Source organism: Podarcis cretensis (genome assembly GCF_951804945.1).
Source record: "Podarcis cretensis genome assembly, chromosome: 8".
NCBI lineage: Eukaryota > Metazoa > Chordata > Lepidosauria > Squamata > Lacertidae > Podarcis > Podarcis cretensis.
Window position 1 is genome coordinate 39,413,604 of NC_137177.1, and position 23,745 is coordinate 39,437,348.

The 23,745-nt window shown below is 44.4% G+C and overlaps 1 protein-coding gene across 5 annotated transcripts in view; it reads left to right on the forward strand.

The window, feature by feature from the left end:
* The first annotated feature begins 10,830 nt into the window (after positions 1-10,830).
* KCTD15 (potassium channel tetramerization domain containing 15) overlaps positions 10,831-23,745 on the forward strand; it is a 68,070-nt gene continuing 55,155 nt past the window's right edge. The window contains exons 1-2 of one of the 5 annotated variants that reach the window (XM_079988480.1): positions 10,831-12,165; positions 18,718-18,896. In XM_079988480.1, coding sequence (XP_079844606.1) covers positions 18,733-18,896 — 164 coding nt within the window. In that variant the 5' untranslated portion in view covers positions 10,831-12,165; positions 18,718-18,732. The other 4 variants (XM_079988479.1, XM_079988481.1, XM_079988477.1 and 1 more) reach the window with 4 other exon arrangements.

The following is a 23,745-nucleotide window of genomic DNA, read 5'->3' on the forward strand; positions in this document are numbered from 1 at the left end:
CACAAGCATCCTTAAAAATGGGCACATTTCTGAATTTTGCAATGCCGTTCTTCAGCCAAGTAACATATACAAAAATGTATCCACTGAGGTAGAATGTGCATACGAATGCTTACATTAGTGAGACTAACAGACAAAAATGCCTTATATTAAAGGTTATAGATAGGTAGCCGTGTTGGTCTGCCATAGTCAAAACAAAATAAAAAAATTCCTTCCAGTAGCACCTTAAAGACCAACTAAGTTAGTTCTAGGTATGAGCTTTCGTGTGCATGCACACTTCTTCAGATACACCCAGAGTGTATCTGAAGAAGTGTGCATGCACACGAAAGCTCATACCTAGAACTAACTTAGTTGGTCTTTAAGGTGCTACTGGAAGGAATTTTTTTATTTTTTTATATTAAAGGAATTGCTTTTCAAATGTGTATATATTAAGAGAAGTTAGCACTGAAATTCTGTTGCATTTTCATGTGAACTTTTTTAAAAAATAAATTAATCGCAAACCAATGTGGAATTGTGGAGAACCAAACTTATGATTCAAAAATGATAAACGGAGAGAAACCAAAATTGGCATATCCTCTCATCCCTAGCAACTGCCATTGAGTATAGACAATGTAGTTTCAATTCAGACTCAAGTGAATTGAGTTGAATTTCTTGATGAATTGCAATTCTAATGTTTCACACTGGCGCTTCCATTTTAAATTCTAAGCAAAGCTTCCTTCAGATCAGTGGTAAAGTGTCTGGGAAGACTGAAATGTTCTCTTACTGGTTTATTAATATTGCCATTTCCTGGTGTCCAGTAAGAAGGAAAATGGAACCTCCATTCATCAATTCGTTCATTCATTCATTCGTTTGTTCGTTCGATCGTTCGTTCATTCATTCATTCGTTCATTCATTCATAATTACAACCCCAGACCCTCCAAGTGTCCCTATTTTTCAGGGACAGTCCCAGATTTACAGAAGCCATCCCAGTTTCTGATTTAACCCCGGAATGTCCGGCTTTTCCTTAGGGCAACCCTATTTTCATCGGAGAAATGTTGGAGGGTATGGAGTTATGCAACCCCCGAAACATGGAGATAAGTAACCGTAACAGCTTTAGAAGACATCTGAAGGCAGCCCTGTATAGGGATTTTTTTTTAATGATTAATGTTTTATTATGTTTTTATATATGTTGGAAGCCACCCAGAGTGGCTGGGGCAACCCAGTCGGATGGGTGGGCTATAAATAATAAAATTATTATTGTGGTTATTATGGAATAGGGTGTCCCTATTTACATTGGAGAAATGTTGGAGGGTATGCCCCACTTTTCACCAGCAGGTCCCAGGGCGCGTTGCAACAATTTAAAATTAAAGCAGATCATAATCACGGGAACAGGGTGGGTCTTATCAACAAAGGAACCCTGACTCCAGCCTGTTCACCCCTGGGCAGCTCCAAGCGTCTGTCAGCAAGGAACATACAACAACACCGCGAGATGACTGTCTTGGCACAACTGCAAAGAAAATAAGGCATTATTGATGGAAAACAGACAACATTCTAATGCGATACTTGCTCATTTTAAACGTGCCTTATACATAAAGGAAGCTCTTTGTGTCAGAAAATCAATTTCCATTCGTATCCAACAGGAAGTCGAAGGAGCAGAATGTTAAACTGAGTAATAGTTCACCGCATATTAAGTTTTGCCTCCACCACAGAGAAGGGAACTAGTATAATGTTGCTAAAATGGACATAAACATTAACGGGTAATTGTTACCATAAACTTTGTTTAATAAGCGGGCTGTATTGCACCCAGTAGCACCAAATCATTTTTATTTCAAGCTAAATTTACCTGCTCTGTTTATAGACTATTACTGAGCTCCACATTTCAAGCATTGATTACCGAGTTAATGCAGAATATAAAAATGGTTTCTTGTTTGAATAACCTTCCAGGTAGATGGCTTTGATTGACAAGAATGCCCAGACAGTGACATGAGAGTAAATATATATGTATATAAAGGGCTGGAAAGAAAGCTAGGAAAGCAGGCAAGGGGGGGGGGGCCGGGGGAGGCAGACTACTCGTCTGCAAGACATGATGACCTTTATGTTTTTTTCTCTCCCTGTGCTTGGCTCCCAAAGAACGCTAAATAAAACCAGGTACATGGAGCCAGGTAAGAAATCCATGTGCATATTTACAAATACATGCAGGCAAGAGAAAACGAAGAGTTTGCTCTCAGATGCATACATATTAACAAACAATAGATACTTACATGTCTTGTGTGCAAAAAATAAAAATCGTGTGCATTTTTGGAAATATTTATTAAACGACAGCATGAACAGAGTCTGATGCTTACAAGCCTTGTTTTGCTCTAGAGCGGTGGCTCCCAAAGTGGGCGATGCTGCCCCCTAGGGACTGGATGGGATTACCTAGGGGTCGTGCTAAGAGGTGAGTGGGAGGCAGGGGGCAGTGAAGGTGTAAATGACTATCAGACTTTGAAAATCTGGCAGCACTGGATCAAGTTCATTCATTCTGCTGAATTAATTAAACGAAATAGCTTTAGTTGAAATTTGAATAAATGGGCAACTAATTGTTAACTGTTGTATTGTTTATTTATTTTTATTTATTAGATTTACCATATATACCACCCTTCAGCATAAGATCTCAGGGCAGTTCACAGAGTAAAATACAGGATAAAAACATGACTAACTGGTTTTCGTGTGGGCACAGCTGAACCCTGATGCCTACAGACACAAAAACACTGGCCTGAAGTTTATGAGTGTGCACTCAGTTTGGACACTGCATGCCCTCTTCTAGCTGCATTGGCTTCTTTGCGATGTTTAGATGTTTGCTATCCATCGCAGAGGTGCCTTTGGCTGTTCTGAAGTGTGGCAGATGTTGTCAGGGGTTGGTTCTCTAAAGCATGATGCCACATTTTGTAGCGTTGATGTAGCCTGCAACATACATACTTTTATTTTCTTATTAGTAGTAAATTTCTATACTGCCTTTCCTTTGAGGACAACAGGGCAGTTTACAATATAAAACACAAATACTGTATACCGGTATATCACATAGTAACAAAAAAAGATACCCGCCCCCTTCAGTTTAAAAGGCCATGGATTGTTTAATTAGCAAAAGGCCTGGGAGAAGAACAACGTTTTTGCCTGGCGCCTAAAGATATGTAACAAAGGCACCAGGTGAGCCTCCCTGGAGGAGAGCATTCCACAAGCAGGGAGCCACCAAAGAAAAGCCCCTTCTCACTGGTTTCCCCAATATCTCGACTATTTTCATGAATATATCCTTTGAAAACTTGTGAAGAATCTTATTAGGCACGTTAATATTTTCATCACCTCCATTTTGGTTCTGTAAGTCTTTTTGTTACTTAAATTGGTTGTACTGTTCTCCATTTTTTACAATGTGCTTTATTCCTTCTAATCTATACTCATTTTTTAAAAAAGGTCTACTGGTAGATCTTATTTTGCTACTGATAAAATATTTTGCAGCTGAGAAATGTTTAAAACAAGCAAACCCCACTCCTAGCTGCCTGTTCTGTAATATTCAGAGCATCCTCTGCCAGCAACCCATCTACAAATTTCTTTTGTCTGCTGGGGCAGATTGATAGGAGTTATAGTCCAAGACATCTGGGTGGATCAAGTCTGGGAAAAGCTACACTAGTCCCAAATCCTCAGCAGGAACGGCCAATTCTAAGCATTCAAAGTGGAAAGGGAACCCACTTTTGCAGAAGTTCTTAACAAGTAACACAGAGGGATTCGTTTTCCTTTTTTTGGTCCTTCTGCTATGTCTTCTTTCAGATCTTTGCAAGAAGAAGCAAAGCATACAACTCACTTCAGATGTGAATCCAGCAGGGAACCAGCGTCTGCCTACATGGGATTTTACACATAATTTGGCTAAGTCAGCAATCCAGCTGCAGACTCAGGCTTCGAAGGAAACCATGTCGATTTGTGAGAATCCCTGGAGGACACAAGTGTCTACAGCAGAGCAATGACTAGATCACACCCTCCATGTTTGCACTTATTTGATTGTGAAGATGTGTGTATGTTGTGCAAGTATATTTGTCTATAATCACATATGTTTTTAATTATCGCAACTCTTCATTTGATTAACACAGGACTCAGGCGAGGCTCCCATTAAAAGTCACTCATAGGAATAGAAACTTTGGGGCTGCATTAACAATTGCAGATCAAAGAATATGGAGCAGTTTCAAGTCAGTACAAGGCCAGGAGCAGCCAAGATCACGGCCACTAAAGTACAATGCCCAGTAGAATAACAGAATTGCAGAGTTGGAAGAGTCATCTAGTCCAACCTGCTGCATTGCAGGAATCACAGCTCAATAATCCCTGAAGGATGGTCATCTGACCTCTGTTCAAAAACCTCCAAGGAATGAGAGTTCAACCACTTTCTGAGGCGGGTCGTTCCATTGTCAAACAGCTCTTACCATCCGAAAGTTATTCCTAATATTTAGCCAGAATCTCCTTCTTTGTTATTTGAATTCATGGTCCAGGTCCTACCCACTGGAGCAACAGAAGTCAAGTTTGCTCCCTCTTCCATGGGACTGGAGGGCTGGAGCAGATCCATGTGAGGATGAAAAGAGAGGCAGAAGCTGAGCCTCTGGTGGGGACCAGATGCAGAAGTGGACAGGGCAACAGGTGTAGTACCTTTTGTACAGTAGGTTACATTCCAGCTATGCAGAGGTTTCTACATTTAACCACCTCCCTCCAACCTTCATCCACCCAAAGAAGAGGCATCGTCATCACAGTTCAAGGACACTTTCCAGCCAAGGAAAAGCATGTGAGGAGGGCGTGGAGCAGGGCCCTTAAGGGGGCATAGCCTGGAAAGGGGTGCAGCATGGCAAGAGTTGCCAAGGGCCCCATCCGTGTAGAGTTGTGGTTACTCCATCTCAAAAAAAAAAGATGGCACGGAGGCAGACAAAAAATGCAGGAAGAAAAAAAGCAATCAAAATGGTCAGGGTTTAGAGCACCTTTTTTTTACTAGAAGGGATGAATGATCAGTCTGTTTCTGGTCCATGCAGACTTACATGAGGCCATTCATAACTCCATTCCAACCCATGTCCATATTAAGTTCAGCTTTATTTTTAAAAAGCCATATGGATGTTCATATGCATTAATATCCATATGAATTAGTGTATGCTTGCTTATTTATTTATTTCCCCATTTGCTGCGTTTTTGAGCTGAGAACTCAGAGGAAACTGAAAATTCAGAGAAGGGCAAAATCCAAAGGATAATTGTGTTTTGATCAGTGTATTAGTCCAGAAGGTGCATATTAGGTCTACTGCGCACAAGGAAAGTCTAAAGGATATGGGGCTTTCTAGTTCATTTTTTTTTTAGAATGAGAACTACGAGGGCAGAATAGAAGTCTGTGAAATTTTGGGTCATAGTATGGAGCAGACAGGATAATAACACTATAGTTTTGGGATCGGCCAATAAAACAGATTAGTGGTACTTCACACAAGAATTCATGGCACAAGATGTGATGAAGGCCATTAGCTTAGATCAGGGGTGCCTAAGCTGCAGCCCTCTGTATGTTGTTGGACTCCAACTCCCATCAGCATGGCTCAATGGTCAGGGATGAAGTGAGATGCAGCCTAACAACATCTGAGGCTGCAGGTTTCCCACATGCAGTTCAGGTGGCTTTGAGGAAGCAGTGAGGCACATTTGCAGAAAGGGAGATCTGTCAAAGGTCATTAGCCATGCCCTCTAGAGAGATTCTCTACTGTTAGAGGCCTTAGGCCTCTGGCTCCCAGGTACTAGGGACAAATGGCAGAGGAAAGCTCTCATCACTGCTTTCCCTTACATAATTTAATGGGCATCTGAGTGGCTGCTCCTGGAAAGAGACTTTATTTATAAAAATATTTGTACTGTGCTATTCATAAAATAAAATAAAAAGCAAAGTGGTTTAGAAACATGTATACACAATATAAAAACCATGCAAACATTTAAGATCAGAGTGCAACTAACTATTACATATACCTATACTGGCCTCATCCTGTGCTTAAAGTCATACCTTACATTACACTGAAATAACTTATTTACAGCAATTCCACAGCCTCATACAAGTGCAAAAAACTTTGGAAGGGGAGAAAAACATTTACACTGAAAGATGTTCCTATGATAACATCTTTCATGGTGATATTCTGCTGCTAAGATCACAAGTTTCAAGTCATTGTGAATTTGCATGTATTTTCTAAAGGACATAACAGTTCTGCTCGGAAGTAACGCTTCCTTTTAAAATGGTTTCTTTTTTCATGGTTGCGACATAATATTTAATATTTTTCCTTTGTACAGTTTTTAAATAGTTGGGCTTTAAATTAAACTCTGGTAGAGGGGGAGGGGGGGACCTACAGCACTTTGAGAAAGATTTTATTTTTCAGGGTCACAAGTACCACAGTGCGATTTCTTTCTTAAAACAATGACACTTTAGTATCTCTGTAGTTCTATGAATACTTTTGAAGTGTCATATTAAAACCAATCTCTTGGCCTTCAGGCAAAGAGAAGCAATTAGTCTTCGAGTTGTGAATAAATATAAATCCATTTATATACCCGTCCTTGACATGTACCTTGCAAATCTTAGAAACTTCATCTAGTGGGAAAAGAAAATGTTACCGACAGAAAACAGCAATACTGAATCACATTGCAACGCTGCTTCCTGGTCTCATTTAGTTTGTATTGCGTCTTTTAAGTCTTAATTCATATGTATGTATTCACACGTACTGAAACCCAGCCACAGAAAGACCCAGACAGACTCAGAAGAAAGGAAAATCACAGAATAATATATAGGCTTGTATTGCAGGAAAATATGCATCATCAGATCATAGGAAGCTGCCTTGTACTGAGCCAGACCATGGTCCATCTAGCCCAGTGCTGTCCACACTGGCCGCCAGCAGCTCTGCAGGGCTTGAGGCAGAGGTCATTCCCAGCCCTGCCTGCAGATGCCATCAGAGAATGGACCTAGGACTTGATTCAAGCAGAGCTGGCAAACTACCATTTTCTCTGAGCAACTTTCTTTCTTTTTCTTTTTCAAAAAAACCCCCACTCCTTTATTGTGCATCTGGTTTGTTGCAAATACCTAAGCAATTTTGCATAACACATATTTTTCAAAACCAACTGCTCCTGTGTCCAAAAGCTGTTTATGTTCACTTGATTCTAAGTGAGATCAACTCGCCCAGAGGGTTAAAATACTGTTTTATTGCTAGTTTGGGGCAGGGGCTGATGGGAGTTGTAGTCCAAAACATCTGGAGGGTGCCAGGGGTGGCCAAGGCTGGTCTCCAATGATTAGCAGAGGCTTTCCAGGATTTCATAGAAGGAACATCCCCATCCCCATCCTGGGGATCAAGCCTGGGACCATCCAAAGCAGGTGTTCCTCTACCACTGAGCTTTGCCATCTGAAACTTAGAAAAGACCCGGAAAGGCCAAATCAGCAGCCTTGTCTAATTGCACCAAGAATCTGCTGGCAAGCATGATGCTGTTCAGAATGCAGTTCATGTTTCAGATCGGATCCTGCCTTCGAGTGCTGCGGTTTTTTTTTTTAAGTCATGCCTCTAGGGCAGGAATGGGGAACCTTTGGCCTGCCAGATGTTGTTGGACTTCAACTCCCATCAGCCCCAGCCAGCATGGTCGGTGTTCAGGGATGATGGGAGTTGTAGTCCAACCATCTGGAGGGCGAGGCCACTGGTCCTCTTCATAAGGTCAGTGGGCAGCTGATGACCACTGGCTGTCTCCCAGAGCTGGCTGGGATGGACAAAGCAGAACCAAACTGGGAAATCTTGAGCTGGATGCAAATCTCTCCACTGACCTAGTTCTTTTTTTCTTTTCTTTTCTTCTTCCCCCCCATTTCAGAAGCTGAACTAAAAAAAAAATCCATAAATTAAGGAAATTAACTGATGGAGCCTCCGGCATCTTTGTAAGCTATTTAAATCTTTAAATTTACAACATCTTCTGCATATATCAAGTAATTGAACTAACTGCAGGGATGTAACTTTAATGAGAAAATTTCCCTCTTCTCCTGTAGTTTGTACTTGGGAAATAAATAAATAAATAAATTCCCCTTAGGAAAAAAAACTTTCTGTTTATCCTTGTTACAGAAGATAACTTTTTTTAAAAAACCAAAAAAACACAAAAACCCTGAACCCTCAGTTTTAAAGAGGCTTTGCGTCTTTTCCTTTGTATCCCTTGGTAGTGAGGAGAAGCATCAGGAAAACCAAGAGTGGGTAGACCAAAATTATGTGGCCTTGACTTTTGATGGAAAAGTTAGAAACAGGAAAGGTGTTAGCCATTTCAGAACAATAGCAATGATGGCGGGGGGAGAAATTGCGTATTTTTCTGCAGTTGCTCCTCCTTGTGGCTAGTAGGAGCTAAAGTTTAAACTTAGTTTAAATCCAACAGACATATTTCTTAAAATTTATTTATAAAAGTATTTGTATACCGCCATGTAATAAAAAATTTAAAGGTTTACAGCGATAAAAACATTAAACCATACAATAAAACCATAAAAAATTAAAAGCAGACATCAATTAACCATTGTAGAAGAATGTGTTCTTAATTGCCTGCATAGGCCTGGCAGAATAGGCCCAGCAGGCATTTAAAAGTTGGCACAGAAGGTGCCTGCCAAATCTCTAGTGGCAGGGTGTTCCACAGGACTGGGCTGATGACACTAAAGGCTCAGTTTCTCATTGTTGTCAAGTCAGCCTTGCCAACTCAGACCCTCCAGCAGATGATCTCTGTGACTGAGCAGGGATAAAAGGGATCAGGCGATCTCTGAGGTACCCAGGACCCAAGTTGTTTGAGGCTTTGTAAATTAATACAAGAACCTTAGACTCTGAACATGCAGTAAGGTTGAAATTTCATGCATTTAACTTGTGCATATTCAGCTTTATGTGCCTGCCAAAAAAATAAAAAGGGGGTGGAAAGGGGGCAGAGTTCCAGAAAAAATTACTTTTGGCAATCCGCGCACCATTGAACCTGACGATACACAAGTTTGGCTTTAGGCATGATCCCTAGAATATAAACCCCGTGTAAGTCGAGAGCTTACTGTACGGTGGTACCTCTGGTTACGAACTTAATTCGTTCCGGAACTCGGTTCTTAAGCTGAAACCTTATCCTGAGGCACACTTTCACTAATGGGGCCTCCCACTGTGCGTGCACCTCCAGTGCATGATTTCCATTCGCATCCTGGGGCAAAGTTCACAACTGGGAGCGGCTACTTCTGGGTTAGCGGAGCTCGTAACCTGAAGCGTTCGTAACCAGAGGTACTACTGTACTCAAAAAAAGATTTGGAAAGTAAGACTGGGGAAGGTGGTGGCAGTCAGTAATACAAAATCTCAAGAGAAAGAATAGTTTCCTCTGGATCAGCATCCCAGGTAAGACCTGCTACAGAACTCCCTGGAATTGCAGAGGAACACAGGGGAGACTTAACATACTTAAAGGTGGAGGCGATACAATGTGCTCCAATAGACCAGAACTGTTTCCAAGCTTTGTCCTCCAGATGTTTTGGACCACAATTCCCATCAGCCTCAGTATGGAAAACATCAGGTTGGGGAAGCCAGGGTCAGATGAATGAATGAATGTCAGAATGAATAACACACACACACACACACACAAACAAATGGATATTTTTCTTAAAGTTCTCTGCCCCCATATTTTAATTACTATAAGTGAATAATTGAGGTCTCCTAGTTATGTCTGTCAATTTCTTGAACTGCTGTATTCTATAACACTGACACACATTTTAATGTCCTTAGTGCAGATTTTACAGTAAAACTAAAAAGAAGGATATTCTGGAGAAATTGTTCTAATAATGGAGACTTGCAGTTAACCATTGTAATTTGAGAGGGCAACGGAGGGTGGGGACGCACGTCTCCCATCAGTTTGGCTTGGTCTAATTGGAATGTGTGCGCATGGAAAAGTGGTTAATGGGAACTTCTGGAGGGGGGCGGGGCAGTGGGGAATGATGTGCGTTTTAGTTTGGATGATTGGCCGACAGGGATCCTATTTGTTCCTTCCAGGAGAGGAAATAAACGTCTGCAGTTGCAACTGATCACTGGCAAGAAAGGCTGGAGGGATGGCGCTCATATCTGTGAAATTGACAACGTACAGACTGTCAAATAGGAACTTCCCAGGCCAACCTCCTCTATCAAGAAATGCCTATCCAATAATTTGGAAGGGGGGAGAAGCCCGGGGTAAGATTAGTCTTTTTGCCTGGCTTGAGTGCAATCCCGCGCACGTCGAAGCCGATGGAGAGTCCATTCTTTCCTTCCTCGGGAGCACATTGAGGAGTTTGGGAGGCCATGAATGTTAGGAAGAAAGCAAGGCAGGCAGGCAGAAAGTTGCTCCTGCCAGCCAGCCAGCCAAGGGGAGGCAAGCGCGCTCCTCATTGGGGCGCCGAGGGCTGGAGGCGGTTTCCCCCGGAGGGAGCGCGCTGCACAAATGCTTGGCCCGCAATCCGACCTGCTTTTGTTCAAAGTTTATGGCGAAGGCTGGAGGCGCAGGGAGGAGGCGGGGAGAGAAAGCTTCCAGCAGGCGGGGAGGGGGGGCAGAGGGAGGAGGCCCGGCCAGGCTGCTGCGGCCGGGCCGGAGGAAGCAGGAGCGCCCCTGGAGCTGCTCGCCTGCCTGGGCAAAGCCTCGGTGGCGGCGGTGGCGGCAGACATCTCCATCTCTCGCCGTGCGCCATCAATGGAAATGGCGCATTTGGCCCGAGGCGGCCTGCCAGGGCGCTTTTCTCCCGCCGCACAATGCCTGGCCGCGGACGTCATTCGCTTCCAGTGGCCTGCGGGGCATTGGGGGAGCGTTTGCAAGCCGAGGCGCGGGCGGGGGTGGGGGGGGGCGGGGAGGAGAGAATAAAACAAAATCGGGTCCCCAAAGAAGAGCAGAGAGGAGTCATCGAAAAGGGGAGGGAAGGCTTATTCTGCTTGGCTCTCCGTTTGAGTCCCTCGATCGCTGAGCTCGTCTTGTAATTAAAAGAAGGGGGGTGAACCCGTCTCCAAAACTTGCTCCAGTTTATCAACAAGTGCAGCAGCGGCCCGGGTGCTCCCCTTGTTGTAACGAGGGAGGACTCCAACGATGTGCAAAACGTGCCCTGCCTGACTTATTTGGGAGCTGCAAATTTATGCCTAGTTGGGAAATGCCCCGGGAAATATTACATCAGACCAAATGACAGTGATTAAAATCAGCTTTGCGCTCCCCCTCGCGCGCGCTCCCTCCCTTTCGCGCCCCCACCCCCACCTTTTCCTTCTTTTGCACTTAAGTCTCTCTGGAAGGGACGTGGCCCTGAGGACTCCGGCGGCGCCAAACCGTTATCCTCCCCCCCACCCCACCCCCAGCCAAGAAAGACGAAGAGGCAGGACCGTTAGCAAAAAAAGAGGCGAGATTTCGACACAGGACCCAAAGCTTGGTGCTCGCGAGGAGAAAGGGGGGGGGAGCGATTTTGCAGGGGGAAGTCGGTGCGACGGGGAGGAGGCAGATTTGCAACAGGATTTTTTTTTCTTTTTAAAAATTAAAGCAAGACACAGAAAGAGTTAATTTAGAAAAATAAATAACAACAACAAATCCGGCGGTGGGGAGGGCAGATTTTGCAGAAGGTTAGGGCCAAGATCGGCTTTTCCTGCGAAACTAGCCCAGGCGAGAGGAGAGCGAAAAGGGCTGAGCTAATTGCAGCCTAACGTGGCGGCGGAGCCGGAGGCGTTTTTTCAGAGCCCAGAGCGAGAAGCCGCTGCTGCCGCCGTCTCCCTTTCGCGGTTTCCTTTCTCGCTCTCTCCCCCTTCTTTTTTCCCTCCCTTTCCCCCCTCCTCTCCCCGCGTTATTTAGAGAGGAGATTATTGCCTTTCTTCTCCCGAGCAGCCTCGGCTCCTCTGTTTTAAGGCTCATCTCTCCCCGATCCCCCCCTCCTCCTCCGCCACCCCGCTTTCCTCCCCTCCCCGCGCAAACGAGGCAAAACAAACAGAAAAGAAGAAAAGAGAGAGAGCGGAGAAGAAGCAGAAGCCTGGGCAAATAGATCTACAATAATATTGCATCGCGGCGGCGGCAGCAGGGTCGGAGGCAGCTCAGCCAGAGGAACCTACAAAGGCGCCCCGAGCTCCCTCCGCCTCGCCAAGCGAGCGGCGCGCGGCGCGGAGGACGGGGGGCTTGGCCCAGCTCGTCGGCGTTTCTTCTTCGCCGCCTGCGCTCAAGGTAAGGCGGGCGACCCGGGCTGGCCGGGGAAGGCGGGCGAGCGAGCGGGCTCCTCCTGCTTGCCTCTCTCTCTCCCTCTTTCTGCTTCCTCCTTTGGTTTGCACCGTGCGCGCCTTCCAAAGCAAGGGATCCCCCCTCCCCAAGTGGTTCTTGCAACTCAACTCGGATCTTGGGTCTTGTGTGTGCAGCTGCCTTTTTTAAAGCTACAGTGACACTTCCAGCCAAACCCTTCCTTTGCACCGTGTGTGTGTGTGCACGCGTGTGCACGCATGGCTCCGTGCGCGCGCTTGTTCCGCGCGGCCGCGCGTATGTGTGTAGCTTTGCCTTTTATTATTTTTTTTCGCCCGTTAAAAAAAAAAAAAGACAAAAAAGGCAGGAGGCAGCAGCGATGATGGCCAGCTTGGCTGGAGCCCCCTCGCCCGAGGCTGCTCGCCTCTCGCTGCTGCCCTCCTAGCATCAAGCTGGAGAAGCGGGGAGAGGGGTGGAAGGGGGGAGGGGGAGGTGGAAAGGATCCGGGCCAAGGGAGCTGCGGCTGGCGTGGAGGGAAGCGCGCGGCGCTCGCTGGGGCCCCCGCGGCGTTTGAATGGTACATGCACGAGCGAGCGCGCCTTGACAGCCGCCGCGGCTTTGGAAGGGGGGGGAATCGGTGGTTGGGGTGACGATGAGGGGCGCCAGAAAGGGCTGCCGGCTGCTTTGGGGGTGAGTGCCGTGCGGGGCGGGGGGCAACATTGGCGCTCCTAGTGCTTTCCGTTTTCTCCTCGGCTGGGGGAAATGGGGGGGGGGCGTCCCTTCTTTAGGAAGCCCCCTTCCCCGAGGGCTGGTTCTGCACAAAAGGCCAAAGAAATGGTGAGGATGATGAAGGAAAAGCGCTTGGAGGGAACGGGTGAGAGGGGGAGCCAAAGCCCCAGGCAGGCAGGCAGGCGGGCTGCGAATGAAAGTCTGGCGCCAGCGATTAGGAGAGGGCGGCGAGGCGAGCCGGCTTGGCCCAGGACTGCCGGCGATCGTCGGTTTGCGCTGTCGGTACACGCCGCGCGCGGGGCTCCCCAAGCCCTGCTCTAGGGCTGGAGCTCCCCTTTCTAGAGGGGGGGACACTACTCTCCCTCTTCCATCTGCCTGCTTTGCTGCTTCTGTGAAAGAAGAAGAAAAGGCGCCATGTTGCTCTTTTAATTTAATTTTATTCTTTGATTTTTGTTTGTTTGCTTCCCGCTACTGCTAGGAGCTTTTCTTTGGCAAAGCCAAAAGTTTGGAGCGAGCCTCCCTGAATGCTGTTTAGAGGATGACCAGCACTCAAAAAGGAGACCGGCGCGGGGTGTTTGGATGTGTTGGGCCACTTGCACGCTGGCGAGTAGATGGGGATGCCTGCTTGAGTTTGTGCAGAGATTTAGTCTTAAAGACCCCCAGGCTGCTCTCTGATACAGAACTTAACCTGGGGCCCATTCAACATAATGGGATGGCCCTCCACATGAGCCTACAGAAGACTGCACTTTCAATACAGAGGGAAGTTTCAGCTGGGACCCGTGCAACTTCTTCCCGCAGAGGAAAGTGCAGCCTTGTGTGTTGTGTTTGTTTGTGTGCACACATAGGATGGAGGGACAGAAAGCACCTTTCCGACCACGTTCTGTGCTTAAGTGAGCTGGGAAATTTTTAAAGGAAGCCACTTCCTAGCAATAGCTCTGGCTGAACTCTCCATCCACTCCCATAAAAAAAACTAGGCAGATATTGACAGGAGGCCATGAACTTGCACCCTGCCACACTCCTAATGACCAGATTACACCTCAGCTGTCAACTCCCTGGTTGTGCAGTTGTTCCACCCCCTGCATCCCTGGGTTTTTAAAGGCTCCCAACTGTGGAGAGCTGAGCATCATTTGCACAGACAAAGGTGTCCAGGCCTTCTATGTCTTAACCCACGGGCACATTTTCTATGGAAAGGTTAAAAGGCTTTTGCAAAAGGGAGGGGAGCACTAATATTCTCCAAAGGCTCTTGAGGACAAGGACTTTGGGGGGGCAGAAAAGGTGCTGTTAAAAATGCTTATATCCAGGTGCTGCCCTAGACCTGCCTTTGATCAAGAGAGCCCAATGAAGGGATGTTCCAGGGAGCAGGTTTTAGGTTGGACCTGATAAAAGGCAGGAGGTGCAGCCCAGGAAGGTCTCCTGCACAAGCTCCCTTGATTCATTCCAGGGGGACTCCTGCAGACTTCCCTGCTGGACTCAAGTCCTTAGCCACAGAGTAGTTTGGATGCACTTGAAGCTTTTGATAAGCGGCTGGCTGGCTGAAAGGAAGATGTCCCTTTTGCATCCTAGAGAAGGGCGGGGGGGGTATATTGCACTGTTTCAAGGCATCTCTTAAAAACCCGCAGTTTTCATTTCATCTCTTAAATGGGCATGAAGGAATTAAACTGCATGAGTGAATAACAGCATTAGTTTCAATTAATTTTTTTTATCCTGGCAACAATAAACTTTAGAAACAAAAGCGTTTTTACATCCTTAATTAGTCTGGCTTCCCATCTGTAGGCTTTTAAGTGTCTGTGTGCCTTGATTTAAACTTTGTCCCTCTTTTGGAGCTCCTTTCTTGGCCTGCTTTCCCCCTTTTTTGTTTTGTTTTTAATCCCTGCATACCATTTGATGTAGTTTCCTATTGTTTGCAACCTCTCACCTTCCCTCCCTTGGCCTTTGCCTGCTTTGCCTTTTAGTTTCTGCAGTTGCTTTCAGGTATACAGATATATATATTTCTCCCCTTCCCCTCCAAAAAAACACAACCCACCCCATCATCAGCAGTATTGGTTACTATGGCCCCCCAGGGTGTGTATGTACAAAAAAGGGAAAGTTTTATCCATCCCAAACTTATTTTGCACTTTTGAAGTCTTTTTTTTTTTTTTTAGGAGGATTTCAAATTGTAGCATCTAGAGTGTATATTAAATGAATAATATTCCTGTAGGCTTGTGTGTGTGTGAGAGAGAATGAAGACAGAGGCAACACCCTGGAAATTTCTGCAGTCTTTCAGCATTCTCTGCCCCAGGGTGATAGCCCTGGGCATGGAGTTGAATGGAGCTCTTACAACTGCCTTCTGTTTACCTTTTATGGTTAAAATAACAGCTTAGCAAAGAAGCAACTTCATGGGGAAGCTATTCGGTGAAATCATTGCAAGCTGTAGCAGCCTAGCTAGTTTAATCACCCCTAGAGAGCGGAACAACTGTGAGCTCAATGGGACACAAAATCATTTTGTGTGTAAATGAGCATAGGATGGTGGTTATTTCACTTTCCACGGGCAAATAGTTTTTACAAGCAGCACTTAGGCAGTTAGCACAGGAAGGCGGGAAGAAATAAGCTGCCTTTTGGAAGATCCTGGTGAGAGATGCTAGAAAGCTACTCTGCACACCAACATGGAGGCAGTTTGGGTATCAGGTCTGTTGGTTGTTGGCATCATCCAATGATATTTCTTTTGAATGAGAGCATTGCAAGACTGCCCATTTATTTCGAGCAGGGCTGGCACAGGAGAATTTCCCAGTGAATCAGTGTCTCTGCCTTCAGCAAACTCCCAGCGATCCTCTTCCTGTGTAGACAAACCACACAGGGATAATTTGAACTAATACAGTGTGCTTAGTTTACACACACACACACACACACAATTCTTAATTACTCTGTAAAAACTTTCACTTGAGACTGCCTCAGAATATGTCAAAAGTTCATTTCAGAAGCAGTAAACCAAAAGACAGTTTGATTCTTTCAGTGCATTCTTTAGATACAAATACAAAAATATTTACCTTTTCTCTGAATACTTTTTGATGGTGTAGATACAGTGCTTGAGAAAAATGTCATCTTAAGTGAATGAGAGCAAAAGAGTCAGTTGCACGTTTACAGTTCACCTCATAATATCCATCTTCTGTGACAAAAACAAACAAACACTTGGGTGGTGTTTTTGTAATCTGCGTACCCATCTTTCTAGTCCACTCTGAATTCAGATCTGGGTCCCCATTAGATTTAGATTAGCATCTGCTCAATTTTGTGGACTGCAGACTTGAATAATTTTTTTTCTGCATCTAACAAGTGAGAGACAGCAACAGTGCACAAAAAGCCATGCAAGGGAATAGTATAAATTGCTAGATTGCACAGTTGACATCCAGGATGAGAAATTAATGTTGTAGCCCTATGCAAAATTGCTGGAAAGTGAGCCCCATTGGAAACAGATGGACTTACTTCTGAGTAAAAATGCTTGTTATGGAGCTGTGAGCCTGCAGTCCTAATCACTCTCACCAGGGTTATTCCTCATAGAGTGGAACTTGATTCCAAAGAGACATATTTTGTATGAGGGACCCTCAGACAGAGATGTTGCTGTTGTAGGTTAGCTAGAACACTTGGACTACACTCTTGTTTCTGTAAATTCAATGGGAATCCTGCTTCTGCAAATCGGAACAGCCTGCGCCTTCTGCCTTTATCTAGCGGCTGTCATTTCTTGCCAGAAGTCTCTATTGCAAGATAAAACCATTGCAAAGTAAGAATTGAAGGGCTTTCTCTGTTGCTAAGATTTCATTCTGAAGGAGGAAGAAGGCAGAACGGTGATTATTCACGAGGGAAATTGCTGCCTTTAGTTATAGGGACTTCCTAGGCAGCTCCTGTAACACTATTATTAGGGGATAATAGGCTAGCTGGGGTCAGAACAAAGACAGGCAGCGGTGACATCAAGCTTCTAGCTGGAGACCCCCAAAAATTTAAACCCAGGAATCTAGTACGTATAAGAGCTTATTGTGTTCTTTGGTGTTGGGATAATTTGTAGGCATCTGGGGAGATGGGGCATCTACAAGCAGGAAGAAATGGCAGAAGACAATGGGGCTGACACTCTTAAATTATTTGTTGAAAGCAAGTAGTTCCATTGATGATGTGAAATATTTGCTTAAGATGGCTCAGGGCAAGAACCAAGAGTCATTTGCTCTTTTAAGGAATTCAGCCCCTCTCCTTGAAGGTGGTGCTATTGTCAAAATGCTAATGATAATTTCCTGCCAACTGGCTGAAGTTTCTGGGACAGCACTAATCTTTGGGGTAGCACTCAAGTTAGATGTCCGTTCTGCACTTCTGCGTGTCAAGACAGAAAAGGATGTGGATCCGTAATGGGGTGATGTATTTCTGGTGGCAGAGTGGCAAAACAGTCAATTAAATGTGGAGTTTATATTCTTTGTACCGATGTCCCAAAATTACTTTTCAGCCAGTTTCTATGCAATTCGGAAAAGCAAATGTTTTCTGCCTGTTGGGGTGATTTTGTCCAAGCTAATCGTATTGTTGTGATGATGTTAAAAAGGGAGACTTTGGATTCTGAGAAGTACGGTCAAAGGAGTCTGTAAGACATGGAAATTCACTGTGAAATATTGCATAGGGTGTGCCTGTCGGATGTTAGCAGACTATAGATGCTCTGTGTTGTGACTGCAAATAAAAATACCAAGTCAATTAAATTATTCTCTGAAATGTTTCATAGCTGTAATATTTGGCATATTTTGCTGTAATGAGTGGGTGGGTGGGTGTGTTTAGAAATGAAGTTTATAGGCTGTGCCACTTGGAATGTCTTGCAAGATTTTGTGTTGGTTGCCGGTATGTGCGACAGTATTGTTTTATCCAGATTATTATTTATTAATTTATATACCACTTACGTGTCGGAATAGTTTCTAAGCATTAAAGCAAACTGAAGTACCTACTGTCTGTCAAAGTTTAAAATCTGATTGTTATTCTCTCGAAGGCTGAGGGCAATCAAAGTTTCTTGACATTTTCTTGGAAATCTGAATTTTAGTGAATACATTTATGGAAAGAAAGTCTTTTGAGTTTAAACTTCTTTTTTAAAAGAAAGAAAGAAAGAACTGACTATAAACAGGATTGTTGTCTGTATGCCTAGATAGGTCTGTAATATATGACTTCAGCTGAGAACGCAAGATATTTGGAAATGGTATACAGAAGGTAACAGTGGTCACTTTTTAAATGACGTTTTTTGTTCTAGCCTTCTCTTCAGCTAGAAGGCTTTTCCTCTAGATAAAAAATAGGTATTAGTAGTTGTGTTGTGTAGGTAGTTGTTTTTTTTAAAAAAATGTTCTATGTTTGATGCGAATTTTACTACATGTCTAAATGAAATGCCTTAGGTACTGAGGAAGTCACTAATTTAGAGGTGTCTCGTTACTGAGACAAACTTGCAAAAACCCCTGAATCCCAATTCACAAATTGGTTATTCGTTTGTCAGGGGATATTTCACATCTAACACATAAGCCCGCGACCTTTAATTAGAATTTTGCAGTTTGTTTTATGCCCCTTGAGGCTGACACCTTGAAAAAGATCCCCCCCCCCCCCGCTTGATTTCTTATTGCTAATAAGCATCTTTTCTCTTTGCCCGCTGGTCCTTTGAAGAGTATGATGCAAATACACTTAATTACGAAGGTGGCAATAATTTGTTAGCTGAATATGTGATCAGGCAGATGCAAAAATGATCTTATTAGATCTGTGATCTCATTGGAATCAAGGTAAAGGACAGCTGTGCTTAAGAGGATTTTTCTTCTTCTCTTTTTTGTCGGGGGCTTCTAGGAGGAAGGCAGAGCGATGTCCCGGCTGTCTTTAACACGGTCTCCGGTTTCTCCATTGGCTGCCCAAGGAATCCCTCTCCCAGCTCAGCTCACCAAATCCAACGCCCCCGTGCACATTGATGTAGGAGGACACATGTACACCAGTAGCCTGGCCACCTTGACAAAGTACCCAGATTCCAGGTAAGGTCAACACTTTTCCTGGCAGCGTCCAACGCATGGAACTTAACGCTCTTTGATAGCGGGAATTCAGCCGTAAGACGAGTAGAATCGGAGACTGTGAAATGCTTGTGCTGTTTCCAGATTGAACCCTCGGATACATTCCCCGCCTTCCGTCTTGCAACGTTGTGTTTGAAGCACCTGTTGCGATTGCTGTCCGCCCTCGCCAGTACCGCTGCTTTGTAGCTAGATAAATGTGCCCGTTGAAAGGTGATTTTAACCCAGGTGTGTGCACACTCTTGGCAGCCCCAAAGAGAGTTCGCAAAGAGTTTTCCGGTTGTGCCTTTTCAGTGAATTTGTCACTGGTGGGAATTTGCTCACTTGTTCTCCAGTCACTTTTGTTTTGAAATTGTTTCGATGGAGCTTAATTTGCAAGTCTGTTTCATCTGCAGTAATCCTGAGCTCAGAAACAGAAAAAGGAAGTGCAGCTGAAAGAAATTGTATTCATATGTGAATTAATGTGCTCAAGGTTGACTTGAGAGACAGTAATTTGTTGACGGTTCTCCGCTGCATTGTCATTTCTTGGTTCTTCCAGTTTATTTGGAAATAAGTCCCATTTAGGTGCAATCTTTTCCTGTAAGCACTTTCTTACAGACACACAAGTCCGAAAGTAATTAATAAGCAAACGTGCAGAATTGTAGTGTTTGCTGGTGCCTTTCAGGGCAAACATCTTTGTAGCTGCGCATAAGTTTGTTGCTGCACATATCTGAGTAGTGTACCATTCTAGCAGTTAGATGTTAAAGACCCACCTATCTTGTAAAGCTTGTTGTCAAGATGCTGAGTTTCTGGGGAGGAGGCTGTCCTGGGAAGGTGTTTGGATTAAGTTTTAGGGATCCCCCCCAAAAAACTGAATGATGGATGGGATTTGATTTTTATTTGCATCAGAATATGTCGGCATCAGATAGATGGGGGTGGGTTGCAATTCACTGGTCCAAATGTGTGATGTAATGGCAATTAACAGAGGCTTGGTTCATACTTTATAATGATTCAGAGACTCACAGTTGAAAAAAGAGGAAGCTACATATGCAAAACTTTCAAAGCTCTCATTAAAAGAAGACCCTTCAGGTCTCAGAATTAGTACCAGGTCTGCAGACAGAGGGATAAATCTGTTAGAAAGATTCCTACACAAGCCCAGTGCATGCTTTCTGTGCTGTTGAGAAAATCCTTAATTGCTTTTTGTAGGTTCATTGTGCAAGAACTTTCCAGTGAATGTCTTCCTGGGTCTGTTGATCTGACTCCATGTTTGCCTCGGCTGTCAGAGATTCTGCTTCACACATTATAAGTGTGCACCTAAACATGCAGCGTATGGGTGAGACAGGCACATGATTGCTCACGTAGATCACATAGGTTCACTGCTCCGAGGGCCAGGATTGTCTGCAGCTTCCCTGTCACTGTCAAGAGTACACTTGGTAGCAAACCTGGGTTTGTTTTGGTGCGTAATGTATTGGAGCCCCTCAGTGCAGGTCTTGCTGGGCTACAACTCCCATCATCTGTGGCTATTGGCCATGCTGGCTGGGGCTGATGGGAACTGGAGTCCCAACAACATTTGAAGGGGCACAGGTACCCCGTCTCTGCCTAAGCAGCTAAAGTTTGGCTGTGAGATAATACATGTATGATACATGACCTTTACTTCTACAATATGGAAATATGATTTCTTCTCAGAAGGATAAAGTGTTTGCTGAAAGCTCAATTTTTTTGTGCAATTTCTTTTTGAATTTGAGTTTTTTGCATTGATTCTGGCAAACCTCTAAACCCAAAGTAGAGATATCCTGCACTATGGCTGTGATTTCGTTCCGGGGTAGATGGAGTGGAATACTTTAATGACCTGTAGGAAAGAATCATGGCCTGAAATATTTATCATTTAAACTATGAAGATGATTAATTACGCTGCCCTGCTGTCTGATTTCTAAGGGGTTGTTTATTTGAAGGTGCTGATTTGAAGTTTATTGCGACAGCATCAGCCCAGTGCATAAATATGCTTAATATAACAATGCAAGTGAGAGATTTGGGTTGTGAGGCTTTCAAACTGGGTTCTTCAAAAACTCTTCTGTGTGGGGGTAGCAGACCCACAGGTCATATCTGCCCTCTACAAACGTGCCTCCCACATTTGCCTTTTTTGCAAAGAAAAGAATTTTATTTTTGTTGTTGATCTGTGTTCAGCTTGCTCCTCTTCCTCATCCTTTGCTAGCTGTTGTTGGTCTTTCTTGGGTGTCCAAAACACCTCATGTCTCTAAATCAGTTGCCTCTTTTTACCTTTCAAGGGGGCCTTTTTCTCCCTCTGGGGTGCTGCTATTGTAGGAAGGTCTTAGGAAGAAGGGCTCCTTTCTGTTTCCCAAGATGGTGGAGCCTCAGAAGAGGGAGGAAAGGTAAAGCAAGGACTTCCTTCCATCCCTGAACTCCATTCTGCTTCTTTGCTAATTAGCAAAAGAGTGCTGGGGTCTGAATATTGTGTGTTCGTCTGAATGTGTGTATGCACATCTGTGCGAAGGAGGCATACAGCCCTCACGGTTGGCCAGTCCTCGTTGTGGTCCTTGGGTCAGTAAAGGTTGGCCACTCCTGATATAAGTGGCCACATTCACATAATACACTCAAAGTGCTGTGATATCACTTTAAACTGTCACGGCTTCCCCCAGAGAATTCTGGGAGCTACAGTTTGTTAAGGGTGCTGAGAGTTGTTAGGAGACCCCTATACCCCCCACAGAGCTACAGTTCCCAAAATGGCTTAACAATCAGGCCCTCTTCCCAGGGAACTCTGGGGATTTTAGCTCTGAGAGAAGGAATAGGTGGCCTCCCAACAACTCTCAGCCACCTTAACAAACTACGGCTCCCAGGATCCTTTGGGGGGAAGCCATTGCTCTTTAAAGTGATAGGACACTGTTTGAAATGTATAGTGCATTTCATTGGGGCCTCATAGGGCAGCCTTTGTCAACCTGACACCCTCCAGATGCCTTGGACCACAACTCCCATCATTCCCAGCCATGAGGAGACCAGGAAGATAGAAGGGAGCTTGGCCCATGTCGACTATGGTTGGTCTCCTACCAAGTCATACTGAGGGTAGTGGGGATGTGGGGTGTATTGCAGGACATGCTTTTAATTCATGGTGCTAGTAAGGGCCAACTGTGTCCTGCCTGAACTCTACATGTGCTCTGGAACACTTCAGTAGCTCCATGGAAGCACATGCCTCACCTAAAAAAGGGATATTGCAGACTTGAAAAAGGTTCAAAGGGCAACCCAAATGATGAAGGTGAATGAATGAAAAAAATAAAATAAAGGTGATGGAATGACTCCCTTATAAAGATAGGTTGCAGCATTTGGGACTTTTTAGTTTAGAGAAAAGGTGAGGAAGAGGCGACCTGGTAGACGGTTATGAAATTGTGTATGGCACTGAGAAAGTGGATAGAGAAAAGTTCATCTCCCTCATAACACAAGGACTTGTGGACATCCAACGAAGGTGAATGTTGGAAGATAAAGGACAGAGAAAAGAAAGTACTACTTCACACTGCGCAAACTATGGAACTGGCTCCCTCGGGAGGCAGTGGCAGTGGCCACCATCTTGGATGGCTTTAAACAGGATTAGACAAATGCATGGAAGACGGAGCCACCAGTGGCTACTGGCCATGATGGTTATGCTCTACCTCTGCAGTTGGAGACATCAGTGCCTCTGAATACCAGCAGCTCTGAAACCGCAGGTGGAGAAAGGGATCTTGTTCTCGGGTCCTTTTTGTGGGTTTCCCTCAGGCATCTGGTTGGCCACTATAGGAAGAGGATGCTGGACTAGAGTAGATGGGCCAGGCCTGATCAGCAGGAATGTTCTTGTGTTCTTATGCTTGGTTGTACAGAAGGTCCAAGGTTCAGCCTCCATCATCTCCCTGTAGAGCTGAAGAAGGCATTTTCTTGGAAGGTGGTTGCTTGTCAGTGTGGTCAGTCCTGAGCCTAATGGGCCCATGGTCTGATTTAGTGTAAGACAGCCTCCGGGATTCCCATAATCTCCGGCAGAATGCAGTCCATGTCCATTAGCTGCAAAGCCAATGTTGGAAGAATTGCTTGAAGGCAGAAGGTTTGGAAGCCGCTGATATTATGTACGCAGAAGTTCATAGAAAGTGCTGCAGCCCCAAACATCTGTTTCATGATTAAAGGAAAAAGCGGGAGTGGGGAGAAAGGAGGGAAAATAACAACTGGAAATATTTAAAGTATTATCCACACTGGAATTGTTGAAGAGAAACGAGTATGAAACATGGAAAAATGAGACTTGAGGAAAATTAATTCCTAAGTTTAATTTAGGTGTGGTGAATCATAGAACTGAAGAGTTGGAAGGGAATCCCAAGGATCATCTAGTCCAACTCCTTGCAATGAAAGAATCACAACTAAAAAGTTTACAGTACAAACCTCTGGGGGAGGACCAGTCAAACAGGATGATCTGTTTGTCTGAATATCACAGTCAGACAAATGGCAGTAGGGAGCGGGACCTAGGGCATGCTGAATTTTTCAACTTTCAAATTCCAAAAATGAGGGGTTCTAAAACGTTGTAATATGACTTGGGAATTCAAAAGATATTTTGATTACATTAATTTTAATTTAGCTTTGCTTGATAAGTAAAATGTGTGTAAAATTGCATAGAAATCATTAAAAATGATAGCCAAGAACTTGCAGTATTATATTATATATTATATATTTTATATTATATTATATTATATTATATTATAATTTAGCATTACCTGAAATTTTCAAAAGGTATCATGAAAATGCTTTGGTTTTCCAAGAGCAGTTAATATGCTTTTCAATCAAACATAGATTTACCAAGCTAAATGTTGTC